The sequence below is a fragment of the Silurus aristotelis genome (genome assembly GCF_946808225.1).
Source record: "Silurus aristotelis genome assembly, chromosome: 7".
In the NCBI taxonomy this organism is placed as follows: Eukaryota; Metazoa; Chordata; class Actinopteri; order Siluriformes; family Siluridae; genus Silurus; species Silurus aristotelis.
Genome location: NC_139580.1, coordinates 6,186,755 through 6,209,758, shown reverse-complemented (window position 1 = coordinate 6,209,758; position 23,004 = coordinate 6,186,755). Strand labels below are relative to the sequence as shown.

Genomic DNA, 23,004 nt, shown 5'->3' with positions numbered 1-23,004 from the left:
CTTCCTAATTATAATCATTATATAATCATCACATAAATCTAATGGTAGTAGAGCAAGTGGTTCTGAAGAAGGAAAAATCCGAGCGCAGCGACCAGTTCGGCCGGCAGGCAGGCAGACAGACAGACAGACAGCCGCATGCATACATACACGTGAGTCTCGGGATCTCTTCCAGCGCCCTTCTCTCGCTTCTTTTATACTTTTCCTCCGCTCACTGCAAGAGGGAACAGTCATTAGGATAAAGTTTCTCAGGTGTGTCATTCTTACCGCTTTTCTCCCCCCATCCTCGTCCTCCATTCACAAACCGGCGCTCAGCCACGCGCCCGCTGGCACACTGATAAATAGCAAATATGTAATGTGTTATAAATAAAAAATAGGGTCATCAGAAAATGTGCTCTCTTATGGCAAGTGCAGTGGTTTATAGGAAATGAACTAGATCTTCTGTCGGCCTTGTGTTTCTCATGTGACATTCATAACTGATATTTAACTGAAATTAATGTGCACTTTCTGTTTCTAATTCAGGTTACCATGGCCCTGGCAGGTTCCTATGAGTAAGTGGGATGTGTGTTTTCACATGACTGAATGGAAGAGAAAGGATGCATCCGTCTCTGAATAAATATATTGTCTTCTTTTTGTTGTTTTTGTAGAGTTGCGGTGAAGAACGCAGCCAAAGCTGTTATCAAGCCCCTGAAAATATGCATGTGCTCCCTCAATAGTGTCTATGAAGCCCTCATTGATGCAGATGTACACCCTGTTACTGGATACTGCTCCAACTACGGCTACATCAGGAACCAGATCGAACAAGCCTGGAGGAGTTTACAGTGCTCGGATGAAGCAGCCTCGACGTGCTTGAGGTCTCTGGATAAAAGCTTGGAGACGCTCACGCAGGACGAGGGAAAACTGGAACGAAAGAAAAATTATACAAAAGAGGTTTTGGGCAACTTGAGAACAAGGCAGGATTCTAATAAAGAGATGCTCAAAGAATCTCAGGGAGCTTTGAAGCAGGCAGAGAGAAACCTGAGTTCAGCAAGAAGGACAGTTGAGGAACAGGAAAAAAGGGAAGACAATGCGAAAGTGGGTTTAGCAGTTGGACTGGGTATTACTCCTATACCATTTGTCGGCTGGGTTGTTGGTAAGAATTCTAATTATATATTCAAGAATTAAGAAATAGTAAAATATAATAATAAAAATCACACACGTGCTGTGAAAAAAATATTTGCCCCCTCCTGATTTCCTCTATTTTTGCAAATTTGATTGTTTTCTGGTTCTTATACTAATACAAAAGATCGTTAAAGAAATGAGAAAAAAGATAATTTATCAAAGATGGAACGCCTTAAAATGAATAACTTTAGCAGCAACTACTGCAACCAAACACTTCTGATGACAGGAGATTCATCTGTACAGGAGCATGGCACTTTCTATTGACTATTCATGTTCATGCTGACAGTATCTCAGGGTTCAGATGAAGTTCAGGTCAGGGCTTTAACTAGGCCACTTCAAATTATGAATTATGTCTGTTACCCCATTCTGAAGTGGACTTGATTTACTACTTGAGATTGTTGTTTTGTTGTCCAGCCCAGATCCACTTGAAAGTTCTTCCTCAGGATTTTCCGCTAGAAGAATTCATTCCTCATTTGGCAAGTTTTTCCTTTTTCTAACAAGTTTATACAAATATTTGTATAAACATGACTACATGATTGCTATGTGGTTTTTAGATGTTCCTTCTTATGGAGATTTTTAGATGTTCTCCTAAGGGAGATTTGCGGAGATTCATTCAGCCACAAATGTGTTAGTAAAGTATGGTACTGATTGTAGGTGAGAAGGTGAGGAGGTCTGGGGTGCAGTCAGTGATATCAGATTTTTATAGTAGTCCACTCAGGATCTTTTACTCCAAACGATGTAAAGCATATCTTCCTGGAGATGACTTTGTGCACAAGGGTATTGTCTTGCTGGAACAGGTTTGGGTCTCCTAGTTCAAATGAAAGGGGAATTTTATGCCAGCACATCCAGAGACATCCTGGAAAATCCAGGTGTCCCAGTTTTTTTGTCCATATTGTGTATATGTATAAATGTATGTGTGTGTTTTGTCACAGCACCCACCAATTGGCTGAATATAAACATTTTCTCTACAGGTCCTGCGATGGTGATTGCTAGCGCAATACAATTTTCTGAAACGTCAAAAGCTATCAAAATAGCTGAAGAGGAGGTGGAAAAGTTCAAGAAACAAGCAGACAAATATGAAGATAAAGTGAGCAACTACAGGTCCAAGATTTCACGGACCAACAATTCTATCACCCAGATTGATTATAAGCTGGATCAGATCCGCAAAGAGGTCAAAGTAATGAAAAGACAGAGGTGGGGAATCGCTGAGTTGCAGAGGAAGGTCAGGAGCGCCGTCCACCTTCTGAGAGTCCTCAGTGGGAAGGTCAACGTGATGGAACAACAGACTCGCATGTTTATCTTACATCAACCGGTCGTGATGGTGATGGAGGAGGTCTTGAAGTCGACAAGAGAAATCGTGGGTAACGAGCTCCTCTGTAACGCGGGCGTGTTAAGCATTATTGAGAAAATGAGGGTGAACAACCAACAACTGAGAGCCGTCTGTGCTTTACAAAATACTGATAACGATATTATGCAATACTTCTAACAGTAAATAAATACATTCACTCAGACTTCAGAAGTCAATAAAAACGTGTAAATAATAAAGAATTCTGTAGTAGTATGATTTGAGCTTTGTAGAAGTTGCATTCTTGTGTGTAACATAGGAAGGAGAATGATCCATGATCTTTCTGTGTGGGATAATCCATGGCTAGGTGTGTGTTATATGATTTTAATGCAGGATGTGGAGGTGATTAACCACCCGACATGGAGCAATAAAATCAAACTGACTTAACGGATCACTTTCATGAGTTATTTTATATATGGCTTGTTAGATCTAGAATTTGGCTGCTCTAAATACTACACAGAAACGTAGTGGTGGTGCCATAAGATTACATTTATTTTTATTTTTTTTATCTTTGCCAATTCAATCAGTTCATCTTTCTGTATCGAATTGCGAAATTCACCAAATAAGTTGAATGACAGGCAAAAATCCTATATTTAGCTCAGTAAGCACATTAGGGAATGTTTACAATAGTTATTTCACTTTCACAAATCATAATTTCACAAGGCAGAGCATTAATACAAAATGCTGATTAAATAAATCGCAAACATCCTGTATGTTTAAACTCACATCTTTCTTCCAGCCAATCACAATCCAGTAACCAGTCCGAACAAAGTATTCAATAGAATTTACAGAATTCACATGTACCACAAGGTTAAAACCGTATCATTAATTCTAAATATTCCTACTTACGTGCAACTGTGTGCCAATATATACATATGCAATGGTTCATGCCATTTTAGAAAGTTAAAATTTAATTGGACCACCCTACATTATTCTACAATATTCCTAATATTCCCCTGTTCCTAAAGTTCTCCTGTAACACTCGTAAAGTAAAAGAGTAAAAATTCCATAGAGAAAGTTCCTTCTTAATTCACTTTTGTTTTCATTGCACTTGTGTTCCATAACAAATTAGGAGAGAGAGAGAGAGGAAGAAAGAGAAAGCGAGGGTTTTTTTTGGAAAGCGAAACTATGTAGCTTCCACTGATCCAGTTTCAGCCAGATCACATGCATCACATCAGCCTGTATACACTTACAGCCAATGACATTAAGTTTTGATTCAATTCAGCATAAATATTTGCAGTTTCTTACATTCTCAAATATAGTATCATGCCATGATTTAATCACAGAGATTACACTTTTTCTTCATTCTGATCTTCACAGCAGCCAATCAAGATCAAGTATTCAGACTGACCATTGCAAAAATAGTCAGTATGACTTATTCCGAATACTGTGCTAATAATGTGAGATATGTGCAATGTATGTAATTATTTGTAAAATATATGTATGTGTGAAAAAAAAGGTTGGTAGAAGGGTGCAATAAGTTCAAGGTCTTGTCTTGGTTGAAGACCAAAATAAGCTATGAGAAAAATCTCAACCTCGTCCCCTTTGTTTTAAAATCACTTTCCTGACTGCAGCATGAAGGAATTTGAATAAAGGTTGTCCCTAACTATTTTCCAGTCCTTGGTCCAGCAGTGCTTGCTGTAGACAGGAAGCACAATCATTTATTCAAGTCTATTTAAACATAGAATATCAACACTGTATTAAATATATTACAACAGACAAAGTTGATTAACATTTGAGGACTTTTATTTGTAGATTTCTTGGAAGATAAGGTTCCACGGTTTAAAGTGGCCATTCAGGAATAACACAAAATGAAATCCAAAATGGGAGAGTAGAAACCAAATATCCTAGATTTTTTTTTTAGACATTAATTTGTTTTTAGTAACTGCTTTACCCTGGTAAAGGTGGTGAAGTTGGAAATGCATTCCCTAATGGGACACCTTTTCGTCAAAAGAGACCTATTCAGACACCTTCCCAGACCTTGAGGTACATTAGAGGCAAAGCTGAGAGTTTGCTAGGCCTCCTGGGAAGACGAGGGGACTTGTCAAACTCCTTATATACAATATTTCTAAGTACAGGATCAAAGAAAGTGAACGTTTCTCCAAAATAAAAATAGGCTGCTAAAGTATTTATACTTGGGGGGGGGGGGGGGGGGGGGAAAGCATTATTCTATAACTTTGGCATAAAGAGATGGAACTCACATTATAAAAAGCACAACATTCTGATCACAGCTGTAAATAAGCTGGGGGTTGTTGGTGTGGAGTGTAGAGATGTTGGGCGAGACAAATTCAAGACATAAAACAGCTGCTCTTGTGAAACTGGTAGAAATATTTCTTTTGGCGTAGAGTGTTTGGTGTTTGGAGTTTTGTGGAGGCTGTTTTAATTTATATATACACTCAGACTATTTCCCTACCAGAAGTTTGCCTTCTCTGAGCCAAGTGTAAAATACTTGACCCCACCTTTGAATTCATGCAAAACTAGTTCATGTTTACTTCAAGACCCAATCAATGCTACGCTGAAGACTTGGATTAAGTAGTGTTTTCATCTGAGAAGGCAGTGTGATCAGCCCAAAGAAGTAACATGCATGGCTAAGCATGGATATTTTTGTCTTCAAGATAAGGTTGGGATGAGAGGACTTTTGAGTTTCTTCCTCATACTATCAAAGCCACTGGCTCTTTCATTAGGGATGAACTTTTACCCACTAACATATAAATAATTTTTTTTTAACCTACTTATTTATGTAAAGCTGCTTAGGGACAATGTCCATTAGTAAAAGAGTGCTTTAAAAATAAAACTGAATTGAATTAAAGTTTTTGGATTGGAATACAACAATAAAAAATATTTCAAGTCAAGTCAAGAAGCTTTTATTGTCATTTCAACCATATATAGCCGACGTATTACACAGTGAAATGAAACAACGGTTCTCCTGACCAGTGTTTAAAGGTACATTTCTGTACCCTGCTGGGGTACAGCTGGGGCGACAAAGCATTTGTACTCTTTTAGGTACATTACTGTACCTTGATTTTTCTGTGTGTACAATATTCATAGAAATCACAATCCTTCCTGTAATACTGGTTGTTTTGGCCCTAATTAGCAATTCAATGAGTAAACCTCCTCTTCATTCACTTGTGTTTTCTCTAAAGAGCAGCTGTTCCTACGTTTTCTCTTACTTGACACTTGTATTATGATATTATGATTATGATGTATTATTAATAGTTTATATCAAGCTCCAGCACATCATGTGCTCCAAAACAAATTTAGAAAGGAGAAATACTAAGGGGGAGAGAGGTGGGAGCTGAAATCAAAAGTATGTAGCTTCCACTGATCCGGTTTAAGCTCGATCACATACTGTACAGTGGAACACACTTACAGCTAATAAAAGGTTTGATTCCATTCAGTATGATGAGTAAATAATTTTTATTCAAATTCTAAAAGATCAGCAGGTTTGTGAAATACTCCAACCTGCCTATCTGGAACCAACATCTATATCATCGAGATCATTATTCTATAATCTGATGTTTGATTTGAACTGAAACATTTGTTCATGATTGGCTGATTAGATAACTAAACAAACATGCTAAAAATCTTACTACACGTTACCACATGTTTAATGTGGTAAGGGGCACTTGTATGAAGGCTGGTTCACGAGTGGAGGGCGGAGCCGGACGCACTCTGTACCGTAACATGGATGAAAAGGAGAAAGACAAGAGCTAAAACTGGGCTTAAAAACACCCAAAACACAAAACCAAAACATACTTTAACACCGAGACAACTGAACTCTGAGCCATAAAAAAAATAAAATGTAAAAATGAAAAATGGCTTTATTTTTCCCTTCAAATGGTATAAATTCTTGGAAATTGGATTTATGAGATTAATAAGAATTTATTTTTATTTATTCTATTTTATTTGCATTTTACACAGTGTCCCAACTGTGAATTTAATTTGTTTCCACAAGATTCCTCCAGGGAACCTAGGCACGATGTCATTGATATTTGTTTAGTTCAAACTAAATGACTCACTTTTGGAATAATTTTTATAAAAAATTCTCCAGTGTTAATTGACCCCAAGTTGTCAGTAGCAGTGTTCCTGTGATTTATTTTTTTGTTTTTCACCACTAGGGGCTACAAGTGGGCCCACACTCCCTACTCCATACTTTACCTGCCCTTAATGTTCCCAACTGCAATTAATTAGCTCTGTGTGTATTTAAGTTTCCCCTTTTGTGTCTTACTTGTTTCGAGATATATGTTTTGTTGTTTCAAGGTGTCCCGATGTGTTGGTGTTATGTATGAGTTGATGTCTGTGTTGGTGCTGTGACTTGATTTTGCATTTGTTTTTCATATCTCCTCTTGCTTCTATAGTGCTCTATGTAAGTCCCTATCTTAAATGTGTTTTGCCATATCTTTTTTTAATACTCTATTAAATTTATCTGTTTCTTGTTTTGAGTTTAGGTGCCTTGCGTTATCTGCCTCTGAGTTTCCGCGGTTTCCTAACCAGTGTAAAGTTTTTTTTTATTTCTTCTTCCCTAGCCTCCTGCTTTCTGTTGAGTTTGTTTGGGTACTGTGTGCCCCCTGGCTTCGTCCACGACATTGATCCACCCCTGCTCTTTTTCCACGACATCGTTCTGCACCTGGGCTTCTTCCATGACCTCACTCCCCCACCAGGCTTAACTTGTGTGCTGGTGTGTTGGTGTTTGCTGTGATGTAATGGTGGCATTTTGCATCTGTTTTTCGAGTCTCCCTTTGCTTCTATAGGTCTCCTTGCAAGTCCCTGGCCTTGAATGTGTTTTGCACTTTTAGTTCCCTTCCAGGAACTCGAGCTGTGTCGAAACACTTTGGAATTGCACTTGAGTATTTATGCTTTGAAATAATGTGTGTAATCAGTCAAAAATTGGACGCTGACCGTCACTGGCGGGGTGACGTCACGACCAGGAAGTATAAAAACGCACATCCCGAGCGGCACTCGCCCACGCTACTTGTGGTCCTGGCCCTGCTCTCGCTGAGGCAGAGCAGCGCGGCAGTTCATGTGGCCTGCAAATTAACCTCACAGAGGGTTTCCAGACAGGCTTGTCCCTTTCTCCAACCTCACCTGCTTGGTCCAGCACTCGCTCACAGAGTCAGAATCATGCCTTTCAGTGGTTTCTTCTCCCTGCGACGAGAGAATTAGCTCCGCCTCTCTTTCTCTGAAAGAGAAAATGCATATTGCACCGCACTCATTGTCGAGGGTTCGGGGGTCGGTGTCTCCCGTTCTTTCCAGACCTGCACACTGAGGTGTCATGGTTATGGGTGAAGCCCCTTCAGCCCCATTTGATACTGAATTCACACGTCATGGGGTGGAAAAATACACGGGTATGGAGCGGTGCCGTGGGTTGAAGAGACGCTTGCGAGCAATCTCTCTCCCATGATCGCCTTCACCCTTAAGACCCCGACATTACCTACAAAAACGCGAAATATGTTGGTGCAGTGCCTGCCCTGCCCCGGCCCCCTTAGAGACCTGGTTCATTAACCCTGCCACTGAATGTGCTTCAGGACACGGCCAACTCCAGCGAGCATCCTCCTCGGTCTCCACCCTGTCTTGTAGTGGTCCAGGAGATCTTGCCGCCTCCTAGATTCACTTTAGGGCACTGCCCTGGCTCTAGGCACACCAGAGGTCAGTCTCGAGAGACCAATACCCCTAAGAGACTTCCTAGCAGCCTGCCAGATGTGTCTTAGTGGGTCCTGCCTATCAAGAGCAAGGCTACTCGATTCATTCCGAGTCTAGTCTGCCCCGGGGAAGAACCTAGTGGGAAGAACGGGATTCCCACTCTTGTGGTAACCAAGCAGGCTCCGGTTATGGAACGAAAGGTAAACACTTTCATTGAGGTGGTCCCTCCATCAGAGCAAGGCTCCGGGTTCTACAGCCGGTACTTCATAGTTCCCAGAAAGGTCCTTGGGTTGCATCCTATTTTGGATCGACGTCATTTACCGCATCTGTATGCCTTCTCCCATCGCGCTGCTTCTAGGAGCTTCTAGAGAGTTCGCCAGGACGTCTCCTCCTAGTGGCTCCAAGTTGGCTGTGGCCCCTGAGGTTCTGGCCTCTCCACCAAGGTGGTAGAGACCATTCTCCACTCCAGAGCTCCCTCCACGCGGAGGTCATATGCCGTCAAATGGCGTCTGTTCTGCTCGTGGTGCTAATCACCACCAGCTGGATCCAGTCCACTGCCCAGTTGGCTCAGTGCTGGATTTTCTCTATGGACAGTTTATGAAAGGGTTGGCACCGTCCACCCTGAAAGTCTACACATCCGCTATTTTAGCATATTATGCACCCTTAGCGAGGCAGTCTCTGGGCAGCGACTCTCTTGTGATGCGTTTTCTTTGTGGCATCCGGAAGCTGAGGCCCCCGGTGTGACCTAGAGTGCCTGGATGGGGCCTGGCCGTCATTTTGGGGGCTCTCTCTGATCCCCCCTTTGAGCCTCTGGCTGAGGCATTTTGAAGTCATCTCTCTATCAAGACTACATTCTTGTTGGCCATTTGCTCTTTTAAGAGAGTAGGAGATCTACAGGCCCTTTCTGTGGCTCCCTCCTTTCTGGTGCCTTTTTGTGCCCCAAGGTGCCCTCGGAAGTCTCATGACCTGTAAGGTCACAGGCATTCTATCCCCCTCCTTCTCAGGCCCCAGACTAGGAGAAATTGAACCAGCTGTGCCTGGTACGCACAGGACACCTAAGTCAATAGGACGGGTCCCTGGAGAAAGTCTGACCAACTGCTTGTCGGCTACGGTCTGCCGAGGAGAGGCCTCCCTGCCAATAAGCAGACCCTTAGCAGATGGATCATTGATTCCATTGCATCATCATATGAGTTCTCTGGTCTCCCCGCTCCATTTGGGGTCAGAGCTCAGTCCAGCCGGAGGTTGGCTGTGTCAAAGGCTTGGTCCTCTGGAGTACCCCTCCAAGACATTTTGCAGCACTGGTCTACCGCGCTGACCTACACCTTGTTCTATAACTTGGACAGCAGTGACACTCATGGCCTCTCTGTCCTTCGACCTAGCTGTGCTTATACACACAAACTCCACATGAAGTGGGATCCAAATAGCGCTGGTACATCTCTAGATGGGTTGGGATGTTTGCGGGGTCGGTATCTACTCCTTTAAAGGTCCATAATCTTCATGAGGTGGGACATGACTAGAGCTGGCGCAACCTCAGGATGCCTCAGGATGGGTAGAGAAAGAGAAGCAGTAGAGAGAAATTAGCATAGCTGCTGTTCATGATATTAAAGAACACAAGTTGATGATGTGCATTTGATCAGATGTACTGGAGCACAAGGTAATGATATGTGTTATGTGTAGGCCTTGCTAAAAACATAAGTTTTTAATCTGCAGTTAAACTGGGAGAGTGTGTCTTAACCCCTAACACTGTCAGGAAGACTATTCCAAAGTTTAGGAGCTAAATGTTGAGAATGCTCTACCACCTTTAGTGGACTTTGCTATTCTAGGAACTACTAGAAGTTCTGAGTTTTGAGATCTCAAGGAGCGTGACGGATTGTAGCGTGTTAGAAGACTGGAAAGACACATGGGAGCCAAACCATTTAGTGTTTTGTAGATAAGTAGCAGTAGTTTGTAGTTGATTCGAAACCTAAAAGGTAGCCAGTGAAGAGATTATAAGATTGGGGTTATATGGTCATATTTTCTCGACCTTGTAAAAACTCTTCCTGAGGGAAGCATTTACATTGTGAAGAGCAGGGGTCTTAGAACGGAACCTTGTGGCACCCCATAATTTACTTGCATTAACCTGGATAGCTCTTCATTTAAGTCTACAAAATTGTAACGATCAGACAGGTATGATTTAAACCAGGTCCAGGGATGATTGCCAATGTGAACCGTTTAAGGCAAACCTATCTTGAGTGCTTCATCCGAAGCGATGCCAGGAGCATGGAAGTACAGGAAATACTAGTGGTAGGAAGTCTGGGAGATCTCTCATGGCAACGAGTAGATCTGACCGTGAGTGAGGTGGAATCTGGAGCTTATAAATGGGAACGGTAATGGGGAACTAGGTGTAGGTGATTAGAGCAGGGAGAGGCTGAGTGAGAGTTAGAGCCTTGGAGGGAGGTGTGGCTGGTGGTTCCCTGACAAAATCACACTTGTATTGGTGTGAATTTAAAAATGAATTTAAAAATATAGATGACTAGATATAGAAAATATCATTAATTATTAATAATAACATATAATTAAAGGTAAATTTAGCAAATATGTTATTTCAGAAGTGTTTATCAAACTGGCGGCCGTTCATATTAATCGGTACCCAAGAAGTAGCTCTCAGTTTTTAAAAGGTTGGTGATCCCTGATCTATAGTGTTGAATGCAGCACTAAGATCTAGCAAAACTAACAGAGATATGTAGGTTGGTCTGAAGCTGAAAACAGATCATTAGTGATTTTAACTAAAAAGGTCCCCTGGTGGTTAAGATGCAGCGCTCTCACCGCTGCGACCCGGGTTCGATTAGATAACCATCCCCAGCCACTCTCAGTGCCGGTCCCAAGCCCGGATAAATTGGGGAGGGTTGCGTTAGGAAGGGCATCCAGCATAAAAACGTGCCAAATCAAACGTGCGGAGGATCCGCTGTGACGACCCCTAACGGGAGAAGCCGAAAGAAAGATAGATAGTGATTTTAACTAGAGCCTTTTTTTGTGCTATGATGGGGCCTAATACCTGACTGAAACTCTTCGAAGATATTGTTCTCTTGTAAGTAGGAACATAACTGGGCAGACACAATCTTTTCCAAAATCTTAGACATAAATGGGAAATTTGAAATGGGTCTGTAATTTGATAGCGTGTTTTGATCCGAATTAGGTTTTTTAATGAGGGTCTTAATAACTGCTAACTTGAGGGGTTTAGGGACGTGACCTAAAGATAGTGAGAAGTTATTAATATTCAGAAGAGGCTCACCAGCTGTATGTAACACTTCTTTCAGTAGTTTAGTTGGTATGGGATCTAACTGACATGTTGTTGATTTGGCTTTGGTAATAACATTATACAGCTCTTCCTGTGCTATAAATGTAAAGAGTGTAGTTGTTGAGTTTTAGGTATGATTGGATCAGGAGATGCTGTCAGAGGTTGGACCTCCACAATTGTTTTTCTAATACTTAAATTTTTCCAGTGAAGGAATTCATAAAGTCCTCACTACTAAACTGTGATGGAATAAAAATTTCAGTTACCTGATTTGTCAATTTAGCTACTGTACTGAAAAGCAACCTTGTTTCTTGGATTGTTTTTTTTTTTTTTTTTTTCTATGAGTTTGTTCATGTGCTCAGCTTTAGCAGCATTTAGCGTCTGTCTGTAGCTGAGCATACTGTCTTTATACGCAATTATAAATACCTCCAATTTAGTTTTCCTCCATTTTCTTTCCAGATTACAGGCTGTTCTCTTGAGGGCATGAATATGACTAATATAACATGGTGCAGGTGTTTTTTCTCCCCTTTTTTAACCGGATGGGGACAACGGTGTCTTATGTGTTAGTGAGGATCAGTGTTGGGCAACGTTACTTTTAAAAGTAATGCATTACAATATTGAGTTACTCCCCAAAAAAGTAACTAATTACGTTACTTTTTATGGGAAATAATGCGTTATATTACTTTTGCGTTACTTTTGCGTTACTTGTATCTCTTTCACGCCTTACAGGTGTAACAGGTGTAATATAGATAATTGCCATTAAGAAATAAGTTATATTAGAGAACAATAAGATGATCGACTCGCTGTCATCTCGTAAAACGTGCAATTCCGTAAATATGACCTCGTCCTCGTCTACATCATTCTCTGCTTCATCATCAAAACATTCTGAACGCTTTTAAAAAGTTCGCGCTATTATCAGTGACCATGGCAGTTTATCTTCCCACAAAGAGCAAACGAGCTGTGAATTTGCTCTCTATCTCTGCTGCGATGGCATCGTACATGTGTTTCCCACGGAAAACTTTTATTCTGAGCAGTCTATAGATCTGCAGTGGTGGAAAGTCGGCAAAAGTTTTCTATATTTCTGTCTCCATTTCCATATATGCAACATTGCATAATGTTGCATATATTCAACATTATACTGAGGATAGTGTCTATGTTGTTAGCCATTTCATCAAGATTATTATCATTCAGGGGTTTAGTGAGAAATTTATATAAATCAGCTAGGTTATTTGTGTTATCTGTCCTAAGTGGTCGCAACAATAGTCCTACCAAGTCGATAAAGTGGTGAAAAAAAAGCTAATATGCTCTACCGTTAGTGTGTACAGTATGAGGTAATGGTTTGTGATGTCATCACTCTGAGGTAAAATATCTATATCAGTGACATCTGCTTTGTGATATATTATTAAGTCTAGTGTGTGATTAAAATGACGAGTTGGTCTAGTGATGTCTTGTTTAACTCCAAAAGAGTTCAATAAGTCCACAAATTATAGGCCTATGGCATTATTTGCATCATCTACATAAATATTAAAATCTCCTACAAGCAGCACTTTATCAAAATTGATCAAGAGGTCTGAAAGAAAATGAGTAAATTCTTGAAAATCAGCGTAGGGCCCTGAGGGTCTGTACACAGTGGCCAGAGTGAGAGATAGTAGGGGGTTTTCTATGCATGTCTAAAAGTACAACTTTAAGAACTAGCACTTCAAATGATTTAAACCTGAATTCTAATCTCTGACTAACTTTAAAAAGGGCACTGTAAATGGTTGCTACACCACCCCCATTACCAGTCTGATGGGGCTCATCCTTATTAGCCTGACGATGTAGACTTGATTAGACCCATATAATTATTTGGTTTAATCCAGGTCTTAATGAGACAGAGTGCACTGGCATTATTATCTGTGGTCATTTCATTTATAGTAGGTGCTTCGGATGCAAGTGATCTAATGTTTAGATGTGGTTCTTGTGTTTTTCAGACTGTAATGTGAACTGGATTTTGCTATTTCTGTGCATACTTCTGCATTTGTGTTTTAGCTACTCCCCGTGGCAGACATCTTAAGGGTATGTGACCTGAGCTTGAGTCCCGACCCTGACAGAAAAGTGTGTTTTGCTTCCGGGTCAAGGATGAATTGAATTGAATTTTTGATGTAAGAAGGTCCCTCCTCAATGACATTATGACATAAACACTGTGCCTTGATCAATCAGGATCTCTTTTGGGATGGCAGCTTGGAAGAATGCCTCTGCACATCTTTTACTCACCGTGAATGCCCGGCCAAAACAAATGAGCTGTTAGGCAATCAAATATTCTTTTCATAATCCAACCGTTATCGGTCCATCTTCTTTTTTTTGTGAGTGTGTTTTGTCACTTGATACAGCTTGTGTTTCTAATAATAGTAAAAATAGAGGTAGAAGAGGGCAACATTTGGTCGGATTTGCTGACCATCCATTACTCTCACTTGGTTAAAGCTGTAATTTAGTTTTTTGTCTTGTGTCTGCTCCAAATAAATGGGAGGGCAGAGCCCTCCTCTCTTTCTGTGATGGTCTGACATGGAGCTGACATCAATGACCCTGCAAACGCATCCCCAGCCATTTCAACGCTTGACCCACATTGCTTAACATTAAAGCAGCACTTATCCATGCACATTCCCCACAATAGAAGGTAAAAGGCTGGCCAATACATTTGTAGAATTATAGTATGTGGGTTTTGTCTGTATTGTGGCCAGCCAGACCATTTTTGCTTCACCTGTCCTGAGCTCTTGGGAAACATCAGAACCGTCATGGCTAGTGAGGCGCTGTGATGAAGACCTTTTTGGCCTCCCAGAAACCATTTCTCAGCTTGTATCTCCCTATAAAGCTTATCTGGAGTGGCAGTTATCACATGATTCGTGTTTTTGTTGACTTTGGTGCCACAGGCATCTTCATGGACTTCCTGGCCAAGGGCATGCAGATCCCAGGCAAGCTTCCTCCAGTGCCTCTGACATAACAGCTCTGGATGAAAGGGGAGAGTAACTCACCAGACGCCTCTCCTGCAATTGGTAATTTTTCACTTGCCATGCCACCTGCCTTTTCTCTGACCCACTCCTGGCTGCTTCAGTGTCCCCCAAACCCATTGACCTGTCTTGAGTCCCCCCTCAATACCATAGTCTCAAGGCTGTCTTTAACAATGGAAAACAACTACACTACTACCTTATCATCCTTATGACTATGCTGTTGATTTGCTTTATAATACCTGTGCTGATAAATGTCATGCTCCGAATAAATAAATTGTTGTGTACCCACATAATATCCTGATCTTGCCAAGGTCCGTGGAGTGCACGTCCAGATGGTTCTGCCCCTTCTACTAGACAACCATCTGTTATTGAACCTGCTATTGAACCGGGCCATGGATCATCAAAAACCACCCCAAAAACTGCTCCACCCATTTGGGATCCCTCATTAGGGGACTTCCTTACAGAACTTCCCCTGTTTGTTCATTGCCCTACCCAATCTACAAGGAAACTGTGGAGCTAGTTTGTAACCATGTGTTCCCACTAATTGTGGCCCACAGTTCTTCTCCCTTTTCTGTTGACTCCTAGGAACCACTGCTATTTATCGTCAGGCTTCCAATTTGGAGTCCAATAGCTAAAAAAAGAGGCTCAAACAGAACCTGTAAACCACCATAGGGTGTATTGTAGCCAAGATCTCATCTATTTGGTTGTCCTTCCTCATATGGGCAGAGTATGCCCACAACACCCTGCATTCCTTGGCCTTGGTCATGTCCCCTTTTGAGTGTCAGTTCAAGAACACACTTCCACTGTTCCCCGATCAAGATCCTGAGATGTCGGTGCCAACTGCCAAATGGTTAGTCCAAGGGTCCAAACCCTAAACTGCTTAGTTGCATAAATAAGATAATTGTTAGTTGTTCTGGGTCAGGATGTCTGTCAAATTCTCTATATATCAGAGGTTGCCAAACAGTGAGTCGCAACCCAGTACTGGAAAGAGCAGAAGAGTTGCTAACAGGTTGCAAGAACCTTCTGCAGAAAATGTCTATAGATATGATATAATACTATATTATTTATTGTTCGCTTTGGTCTTTAAGGACCACTATCCAAATTTACACAGTCCAAATCCAAAAAAAATCACACACACACACACACACACACACACACACACACACACACACACACACACACACACATGCACAACACCACACCATACCACATTAGCAGGTCTGCTAAAATATTTTTGTGTTAAAATTGATCCATAGTGTACAAAAGTTTGGAGACCCCTGTGCTGTGTGTTAAGGTGGCAAACAAGACACAGAAACCAAAATGTGAAAAGGAATTTAGTTTAATTCAATTCAGATCTGCAATAAATTGTAAATTCTACAGCAATTTACAATTTGCCAAAAAATTATATTAATTGTTTATGAAGTATGTCTCACAGTGAGGTCTGTCTAAGAATCATATGAGTGCAATCATATTAATATTATCCTGTCACTCATGTTACAGTCTGAACCACTGAGAACTATGGAGTGGCCAAGTATGTCTCCAGACAAGAACCCTATTGAGCACCTGTGGGGCATCCCTTAGCAGAATGTGGAGACGTGTCATGTGTATAACATCCGCCATCTATATATGTGCATAAAAAAAATTATATTGTGACATGCCAATCAGCTAATCAACTCAAACACCTGCAATGGTTTTCTGAGTTTTCAAAATGGGCTCTCAGTTTGGTTCACTAGGCTACACAATAATGGGGAAGACTGGTACCCTGACAGTTGTCCAGAGGCAAAATAATTGACACCGTTTACATGGAGGGTAAGCCACAAACATTCATTGCAAAGGAGGTGCTGTTCTGTTCACAGAGTGCTATATCTAAGCATGTTAACAGAAAGTTAAGTGGAAGGAAAAATTGTGGAAGAAAAAGTTGCACATCCAACCGAGAGAACTGCAGCCTTGAGAGGCTTGTGGAGCAAAATCGATTCAAGAATTTGGGTGAACTTCACAAGGAATGGGCTGAGGCTGAGGTGAAAGCATCAAGAGCCACCCCACACAGACATGTCAAGGAATTTGGCTACAGATGTCATATTCCTCTTGTTAAGCCACTCCTCAACCACAGACAACGTCAAAGGTTCAGTGGTACAAAGTCCTCTTTTCCGATGAGAGCAAGTTTTGTATTCAATTTGGAAACCAGTCTGGAGAAAGGGTGTAGAAACTCATAGTCCTTAGTCAAGTTGTTTGAAGTCCAGTGTTGAGTTTCCACAGTCTGTGATGATTTGAGGTGCTATGTCATCTGCTGGTGTTGGTTCACTGTGTTTTTTTTAAAACTGATTACATCCATGCCACGTTAAATTGAGTAATTAAAGCAAAAGTAGCCCCTACCAAGTATTGAGTGGTCAAGTTTATTTCTATAGCCCTTTTTACAATAGACATTGTCTCAAAGCAGCTTTACAGAACTTAAGAGGACATATACAGTAAATGAACATACTTTCCAGTAGGCCAAAATTCACTAAAACATTTTTTATTGGTATTATGAAGTATTCAAATTTTTTAAGAACTAAAGACTTAAACTACTTTAAACCTGTGTGCATTGAATTTTTTTAATACACAAGTTTCACAATTTGAGTTGAATTATTGAAATAAAGTAACTTTTCCACGATATTCCAATTTATTAAGATGCACCTACATATATATAATCAGGAAATTTGTGCAATGATGGATTGATGATCCTGTCCTGTGGCCAAGTTTCACTGACAAATGTCATGTTTCTTCCAGAGTACCATCTATTTAAGATAGTTTCTGTAATGGTTGTCTGGTGATTTGTCATTTCTCTCACACATAGATTGGTAAAAATATTTTCTGTTAATCCACTTCAGGCAGTTTCTTGAATAAACTGTATCTCTTCAGGTTAAGCCGCCGGTAAAATAGCAAGTAACTCTTTTTCGAACTTCTTCAGTCTTGAATCGGTCATCTTATCAAACTCTTTCTTATTCTTGAGCACAAGGCTAACAATGGCCTCCTTAGCCATGTCACAGCACATCTGTAAGTGCATATGCATTTGCAGAAACTGTGGACTTTGCCGATCAGTGGACATAAGTGTCGACAGAATGCTGACGCTCTCCTTTAGGTATCTGGTGGACACATCAGTATAGGTGATCGAGATCATGTGGACCAGGCTGGCGATGTTAGTGGCCTGAAAGGCTTGATTGTAGAGCATGTCTTTACAGAAGAGCTTCCCATCATAGGAATGTCGGGTTGATGTCTCAGCTGTGGTGGCAAAATCATTGAGAGTCAAGCTCAGGCTGTTTGTCACAATGATGGACACCATCTGAAAAAACTGCACCATCTTTTCCCAATGATTCTTCATTTTTCCCATGGCATCCAGACCTTTGACCAGCATTTGAATGGTAGTGTTGAAGTCGATCTCTTTGACTTGACAGTTTCTTAAAGTGACCAGGATATCATTCAGCTCCTTCTGGTTTGTCCACATGTTATTCAGATCCTTGTGATAAAGCTATCTGGATTTGTTCATTTGAATAAGGGTTTCGTCTATGCGGAAAAGGGCGTTCTTTAAGGCCTTTTGCGAAGCGGTCATCCTCCCAAGGGAAGAACTCACATCTTTGCTTTTTCTGTCAAATCTGTAAGCTGATTCGGTTAATTCTTTAATTCTTTTGATTAACTCAAAGGCTTTGGCTTTATCACATTTCCCATCTGGTGCATATTTTGCTAGTTCTTTACAGATCATAATGCCCTCTTTGCATATATTTTTAGCATGTTTCCTTGGTTGGGAGTTTTTTCAAATTTTTCATAATTCTTTCAAACTGCTTTGCTGAATATTCTGTTAGTGCAACTTTGTTCTTTTGATCATACAACCTGAACCAGTCGATCTTGTCCTCCTGCACAAATTGCTCGATCATCTCTGTGCATTCCAGAATTTCTGCAGACTTGCTATAGATGTTAATTTCGTCCATAGGTTTAACAGAGTCTTCCCCTTTATTGTGACTCTTTGTGTCAGCAATTCTTGTAGCTTTGCACATTTGGGCTACTGGTTGAGTGATTAGAACAATAAGTCTGTGAAAAGTGTCTATCATAACATCAGTCACAGATTCAACAAGATCCATAGCAATTATTTCCCATCCACCAGGAAGGCTCTTCATTGCACTCTTATAGCTTTCCTGTGCTTCTTTCAATTCTTCTTCCAAAGCTTTGACTTCCTTTTTGGAATGTTCAACTGCTTCTTTTGAGGACTCCTCCCTCAGTTTATTCTCATCTAGTGTCCTCTTGACTGCATCCAACTCTTCTCCATAAAGGTTTCTAGCTTTTAGACACACTTCCAGTAGTTCTTGGATAATATTGATGACTTCTTCAAACCGTTCTTTGGTTGAATTGGCCAACTCAAGGCATCTGTCTGCAATGCCACGGATGTTCGTCAACTGGTTGGGGAGATGATCTTTGACCTCATTGTTGCCTTGGAACAGAATCTTAACCACAGTCGTCATGTAATTTTGAACAGTTAGTGTTAGTAGCCTGATCTGATCCATGTTTGTATGAGCCTCATTGAATGCCCACCAACCAGAGTTACACACTTGCATGAGGCAGGCACAGAATGAATCTGGGTATTTGATATACTTGTAGCCTTCCTTGGGTGGGTTTTTGTTAATGGAGAAATCAGTTTTGGAAGATAAAAAGGCCAGTTCTGCCATTATGGCAATAGAGAATGGTGCAGGAGATAAGTAATCCTTCCAGTTGGCATAGGGTTGCATTATCAGCTGATTCTGGTTTCTCATCTGCTCTGCTGTAGTTAGGCTTTGATTTACCTCTGCAATTTGGGAATCCATTTCCTCTTTGTTCCTGCTAAAAAGAATAGGCATTTTGTCTTAGATGAACCAGAGTAAGTGTAGCAGTATGGTGTTTGCTCAACAGAAGATACCAAAACAGCTCCAGTAGTCTTCGGAACAAATGAATTATTTTTCTAAGAATCTAAATTTGCTCCTTCTTTCCCACAACATTGACCAGTTTTCAAACCGCCTACTAAAAAAGTAATTGTGATATTGCTTTCTCAAAGTAAATACAATAGGCTTTTTACACTTCCCCTGACCCTCACTTAGACTGGGTGTGTTCTCATATATGTAAAATTCCGGTATAAAATCTGGCTAGGTGAGAAGCAGTAGAGAGATTTTGATTCAGCTTGGTGTGGGTCTGGTCTGTCTCTGAACTTGTGACATTTTTAAAAATAGGCTTGGATTTTACGTTAAAGTTACACCACAGAGAAACTGGTAGATTGATACACATACACTATATTGACATACGTATTGTATGTGCTTTTTAAACATCGCATTCCACATTTAGTCCCAATTCCCTCCACTCTTCTGGGAAGATGTTCCACTAGATTTAGAAATTTGCTTGTTGCTTTTGGGCTCATCAGTCACAAGGGTGTTAGTTAAGGCAGGTACTGATGTAGGTGAGGAGGCCTGGGGTGCAGACAGCATTCCAATTCATCCCAAATGTGTTTAGTAGGGATGAGGGCCACTCAAGATCTTCCGCTTCAAAGCATGTTAACCATATCTTAATGGAGCTCACTTTGTGCACAGGGTAACTTTGCCATGCTGGAACAGGTTTGGGTTTCTAAGTTCATGTGAACACAAAATTTTATTTTAGCGCATCTAAAGACATCCTGTACAATTGTGTCTCTCCAGCGTTATGGTTAAAGTTTGGAGACAAACCACATGTGGCAGGAAAGTTTAGGAGTCCCAATCCTTTTGTCCATATAGTGTATAGAGTACATGTATGTATACAGTCTTTTTTGGACTTACTGACAATAATAAACATGAGCAAGAGAAAAGAAAAGAAAAATATACTTTATATTCTTCACAAAGAAATTTTTGAAGCATTCACAATTGAAATAACAATTTATATTCAATCATGCAGCCCTGAATACAACATTCAGTTCCTTATATGTACAATAAATATGAAAGAAATCTATTTTTGCTTTACCTTGATATGCCGATTGCTTTTACAAAGTGTGGATGAGCTTCTTTCAAAGCTGTAAGCCAGGGTCTGTTTCCTACCTCTGGGTCTATTTATAGCCTTCTTCCCTCTGGAGTATCTGCTCCACCTTCAAGTAAAATCCCCACCATACAAGCTGCAACACAAAAGTTTAACCATAAACAAATCTGTTGGCACAGTCTTCAGCTCACTTAAAGCAAAGTAACAGTATCAGAAAAAGGTAAGCGGTCATGTATGTATATGTATGTACACGTCTCACCAATTCATAAGCATTTTGAATCTGATAAATATCAAATATGAAATAAGCAATAAATTAAAATCATGTGATCAGAAAATGATGTGCCATCTTATGTCAATGCAGACGTTTACAGGAAATGAAGAGGATCTTCTGGTGGTCTTGTGTATCTCATGTGACATTTTAAACTGATCTTCATCTCAAATTAAATTGCACTTTCTGTTTCTAATTTAGGGTGACATGGCTGTAAGTTCCTATTAACACATTTCATTCAAATTTTTCATATGACTGTTTTGATTCATATATATATATGCAAAATTTTTTATAGAAACATTAGCCATAATAAATCATAGTACTTTGGATACTTAAGTACATTTGAATACAAATTCTTTTGTACTTTATCTCTATCACTTGTTTAATATAAACAGCCTGGAACAATGTCTTGAACTACAATCCCCATGAACAGTTCTGCATTTAACTTTTCTGCAGTGAAGAGTTTGCTGAACAGCACTCCTCAACAATGATAAAACTAAATAAATGGACATTTGGTGTTTCCCAGATGAGGATGGTTCCCCTTTTGAGTCTGATTCCTCTTAAGGTTTCTTCCTCATACCTTTTCAGAAAGTTTTCTCTTGCCACTGCTGCCACTGGCTCACTCATTTAGGATAAATGTCCATTGTTAAAATGCGGACAATGCAAAAATATAAATTTAATAGTATATTAAAAAAAGATACTACGTTATTAATTTGTTTTACTTTGTTTAAGCATATTGCTCAACATAAAAAAGTGTAAAATATTTAAATAATTTTTATTAACATTGCACTAATTTAACTTATTAAAGCCTACAATGTTATTAGAAATTCCAATCCCTCCCGTAATATTATATTTTATTTTATATTATATATATGAAAATTTATATTTTGGTGCTAAGTAGTGATTCAAAAAGAAAACTCCCTCTTCCTTTCATTTTCGTTTTCTCTAAAGATCAGCTGTTCCTGGTTTTCCTCTGACTCATATTCTATGAATAAAATTGTTCATATCGAGCTCCAGCACATCATCCATGTGCTCCATAACAAATTAATCAAGGTGAGATGGGACTCTATTCTCCTGTCCTTAACCAACACTGTTATAATCCCAGAGAAAAGGCCATTCTGATGCGTGATGTGATCTGAAACTTCTGGCCTGTATCTGTGTGATTTTGTGCTTTGCCTTGCTGTCATGCTAAAAAAAAAAAAAAAAAACCCATCTTACTACACTTTACCTCAAAGTGTATTGTTCTCTTTAGTCAAATAAATTGAGTTTTGGAAACCTTGTTTAGTTACAAATCTCATATTAAGCTTAATATTCTCTCATTTTCCATAAAATGTCTTTATTTTTTAATGAATAATTTAATTTCTAGTCAAGTCAAGAAGCTTTTATTGTCATTTCAACCACCAACGCAGTACATAGTGAATAAAGTCTGTGTATAAATTCAAAAGTTCAGTACGTGGATATAAAATCTAACCTCATCATCATTCTTTGTCACAAAATTATTTAGAAAAAAAGAGGGAAAAACCAAATTTCTGCTCTGGTATCCCAGTGGTTAAGGCTCTGAGTGATTGATTGTAGGTCGGCGGTTTAAGCCTCAGTATCGCCAAGCTGACACTGTTAGGCACTTGACCAAGAGGCTTAATCCTCTCTGCTTCAGGGGTTGTGTATCATGGCTGACACCAGCTTCCTAAGGAATCTGGGATGTGTGAGCTGTAAGAATTTTACTGTGTTGCAATGTACAGTATATGTGAAATATTTATAAAAGCCTCTTTCTTCTCATGAGCTTCAGGCCATGTCCTCACTAATAAGTTTTTGCTTGAAAATGCATGTTTTTGTCTCTGTATTTGGCCTCCGTCCACACTGAGGCTTTGTTGCCATTCAACAAAAATATAAGTTTTTGCAAACATCTGATTACGTTTAATACATACGAATACATAAGAATACGTTTTCGCATCGTAGTGTGAACTGTGAAAAGGGAGGTTTTCGAAAACGATGATGCTTTTTAGTCATTGCCATAAACGTCTAACGATTTGCTCGTTAGTTTTTTATTAGGCAGCAAGTGAACATTTCCCCCTCAAAGTTGATGTTTTAGAAGCAGGAAAAAATGGACAAGCGTAAGGATGTGAGTGAGTTTGACGAGGGACAAATTGTGATGTCTAGAACACTTGGTCAAAGCATCTCCAAAACTGCAGACTGTGGGCTGTTCCCGGTCTGAAGTGGTCAGTATCTATCAAAAGTGCTCCAGGGAAGGAACAGTAGTGAAATAGTGGCCAAGGCACATTGATGCACGTAGGGAGTTGAGGCTGAAGCGTGTGGTCCGATCCAACAGACAAGTTCCTGT

At 40.1% G+C, this 23,004-nt stretch overlaps 2 protein-coding genes across 5 annotated transcripts in view; one reads left to right on the top strand and one right to left on the bottom strand.

Moving 5' to 3' along the window:
- LOC310729116 (uncharacterized protein) overlaps positions 1–3,170 on the top strand; it is a 29,497-nt gene extending 26,327 nt beyond the window's left edge. The window contains exons 1-4 of one of the 4 annotated variants that reach the window (XM_083547168.1): positions 65–153; positions 520–548; positions 645–1,129; positions 2,130–3,152. In XM_083547168.1, the coding sequence (XP_083403294.1) occupies positions 526–548; positions 645–1,129; positions 2,130–2,644 (1,023 nt within the window). In that variant the 5' untranslated portion in view covers positions 65–153; positions 520–525 and the 3' untranslated portion in view covers positions 2,645–3,152. Of the gene's footprint in view, positions 1–64; positions 250–519; positions 549–644; positions 1,130–2,129 lie in introns of those variants that run through there. The other 3 variants (XM_083547167.1, XM_083547166.1, XM_083547169.1) reach the window with 3 other exon arrangements.
- Positions 1–20,536, bottom strand: part of LOC310729067 (uncharacterized protein) — a 51,082-nt gene extending 30,546 nt beyond the window's left edge. Inside the window, exon 1 of the mRNA XM_083547066.1 lies at positions 20,387–20,536. The gene's annotated coding sequence lies outside the window, so the exon portion shown is untranslated. The remainder of the gene's footprint in view (positions 1–20,386) is intronic.
- Between the last annotated feature and the right edge of the window lie 2,468 nt (positions 20,537–23,004).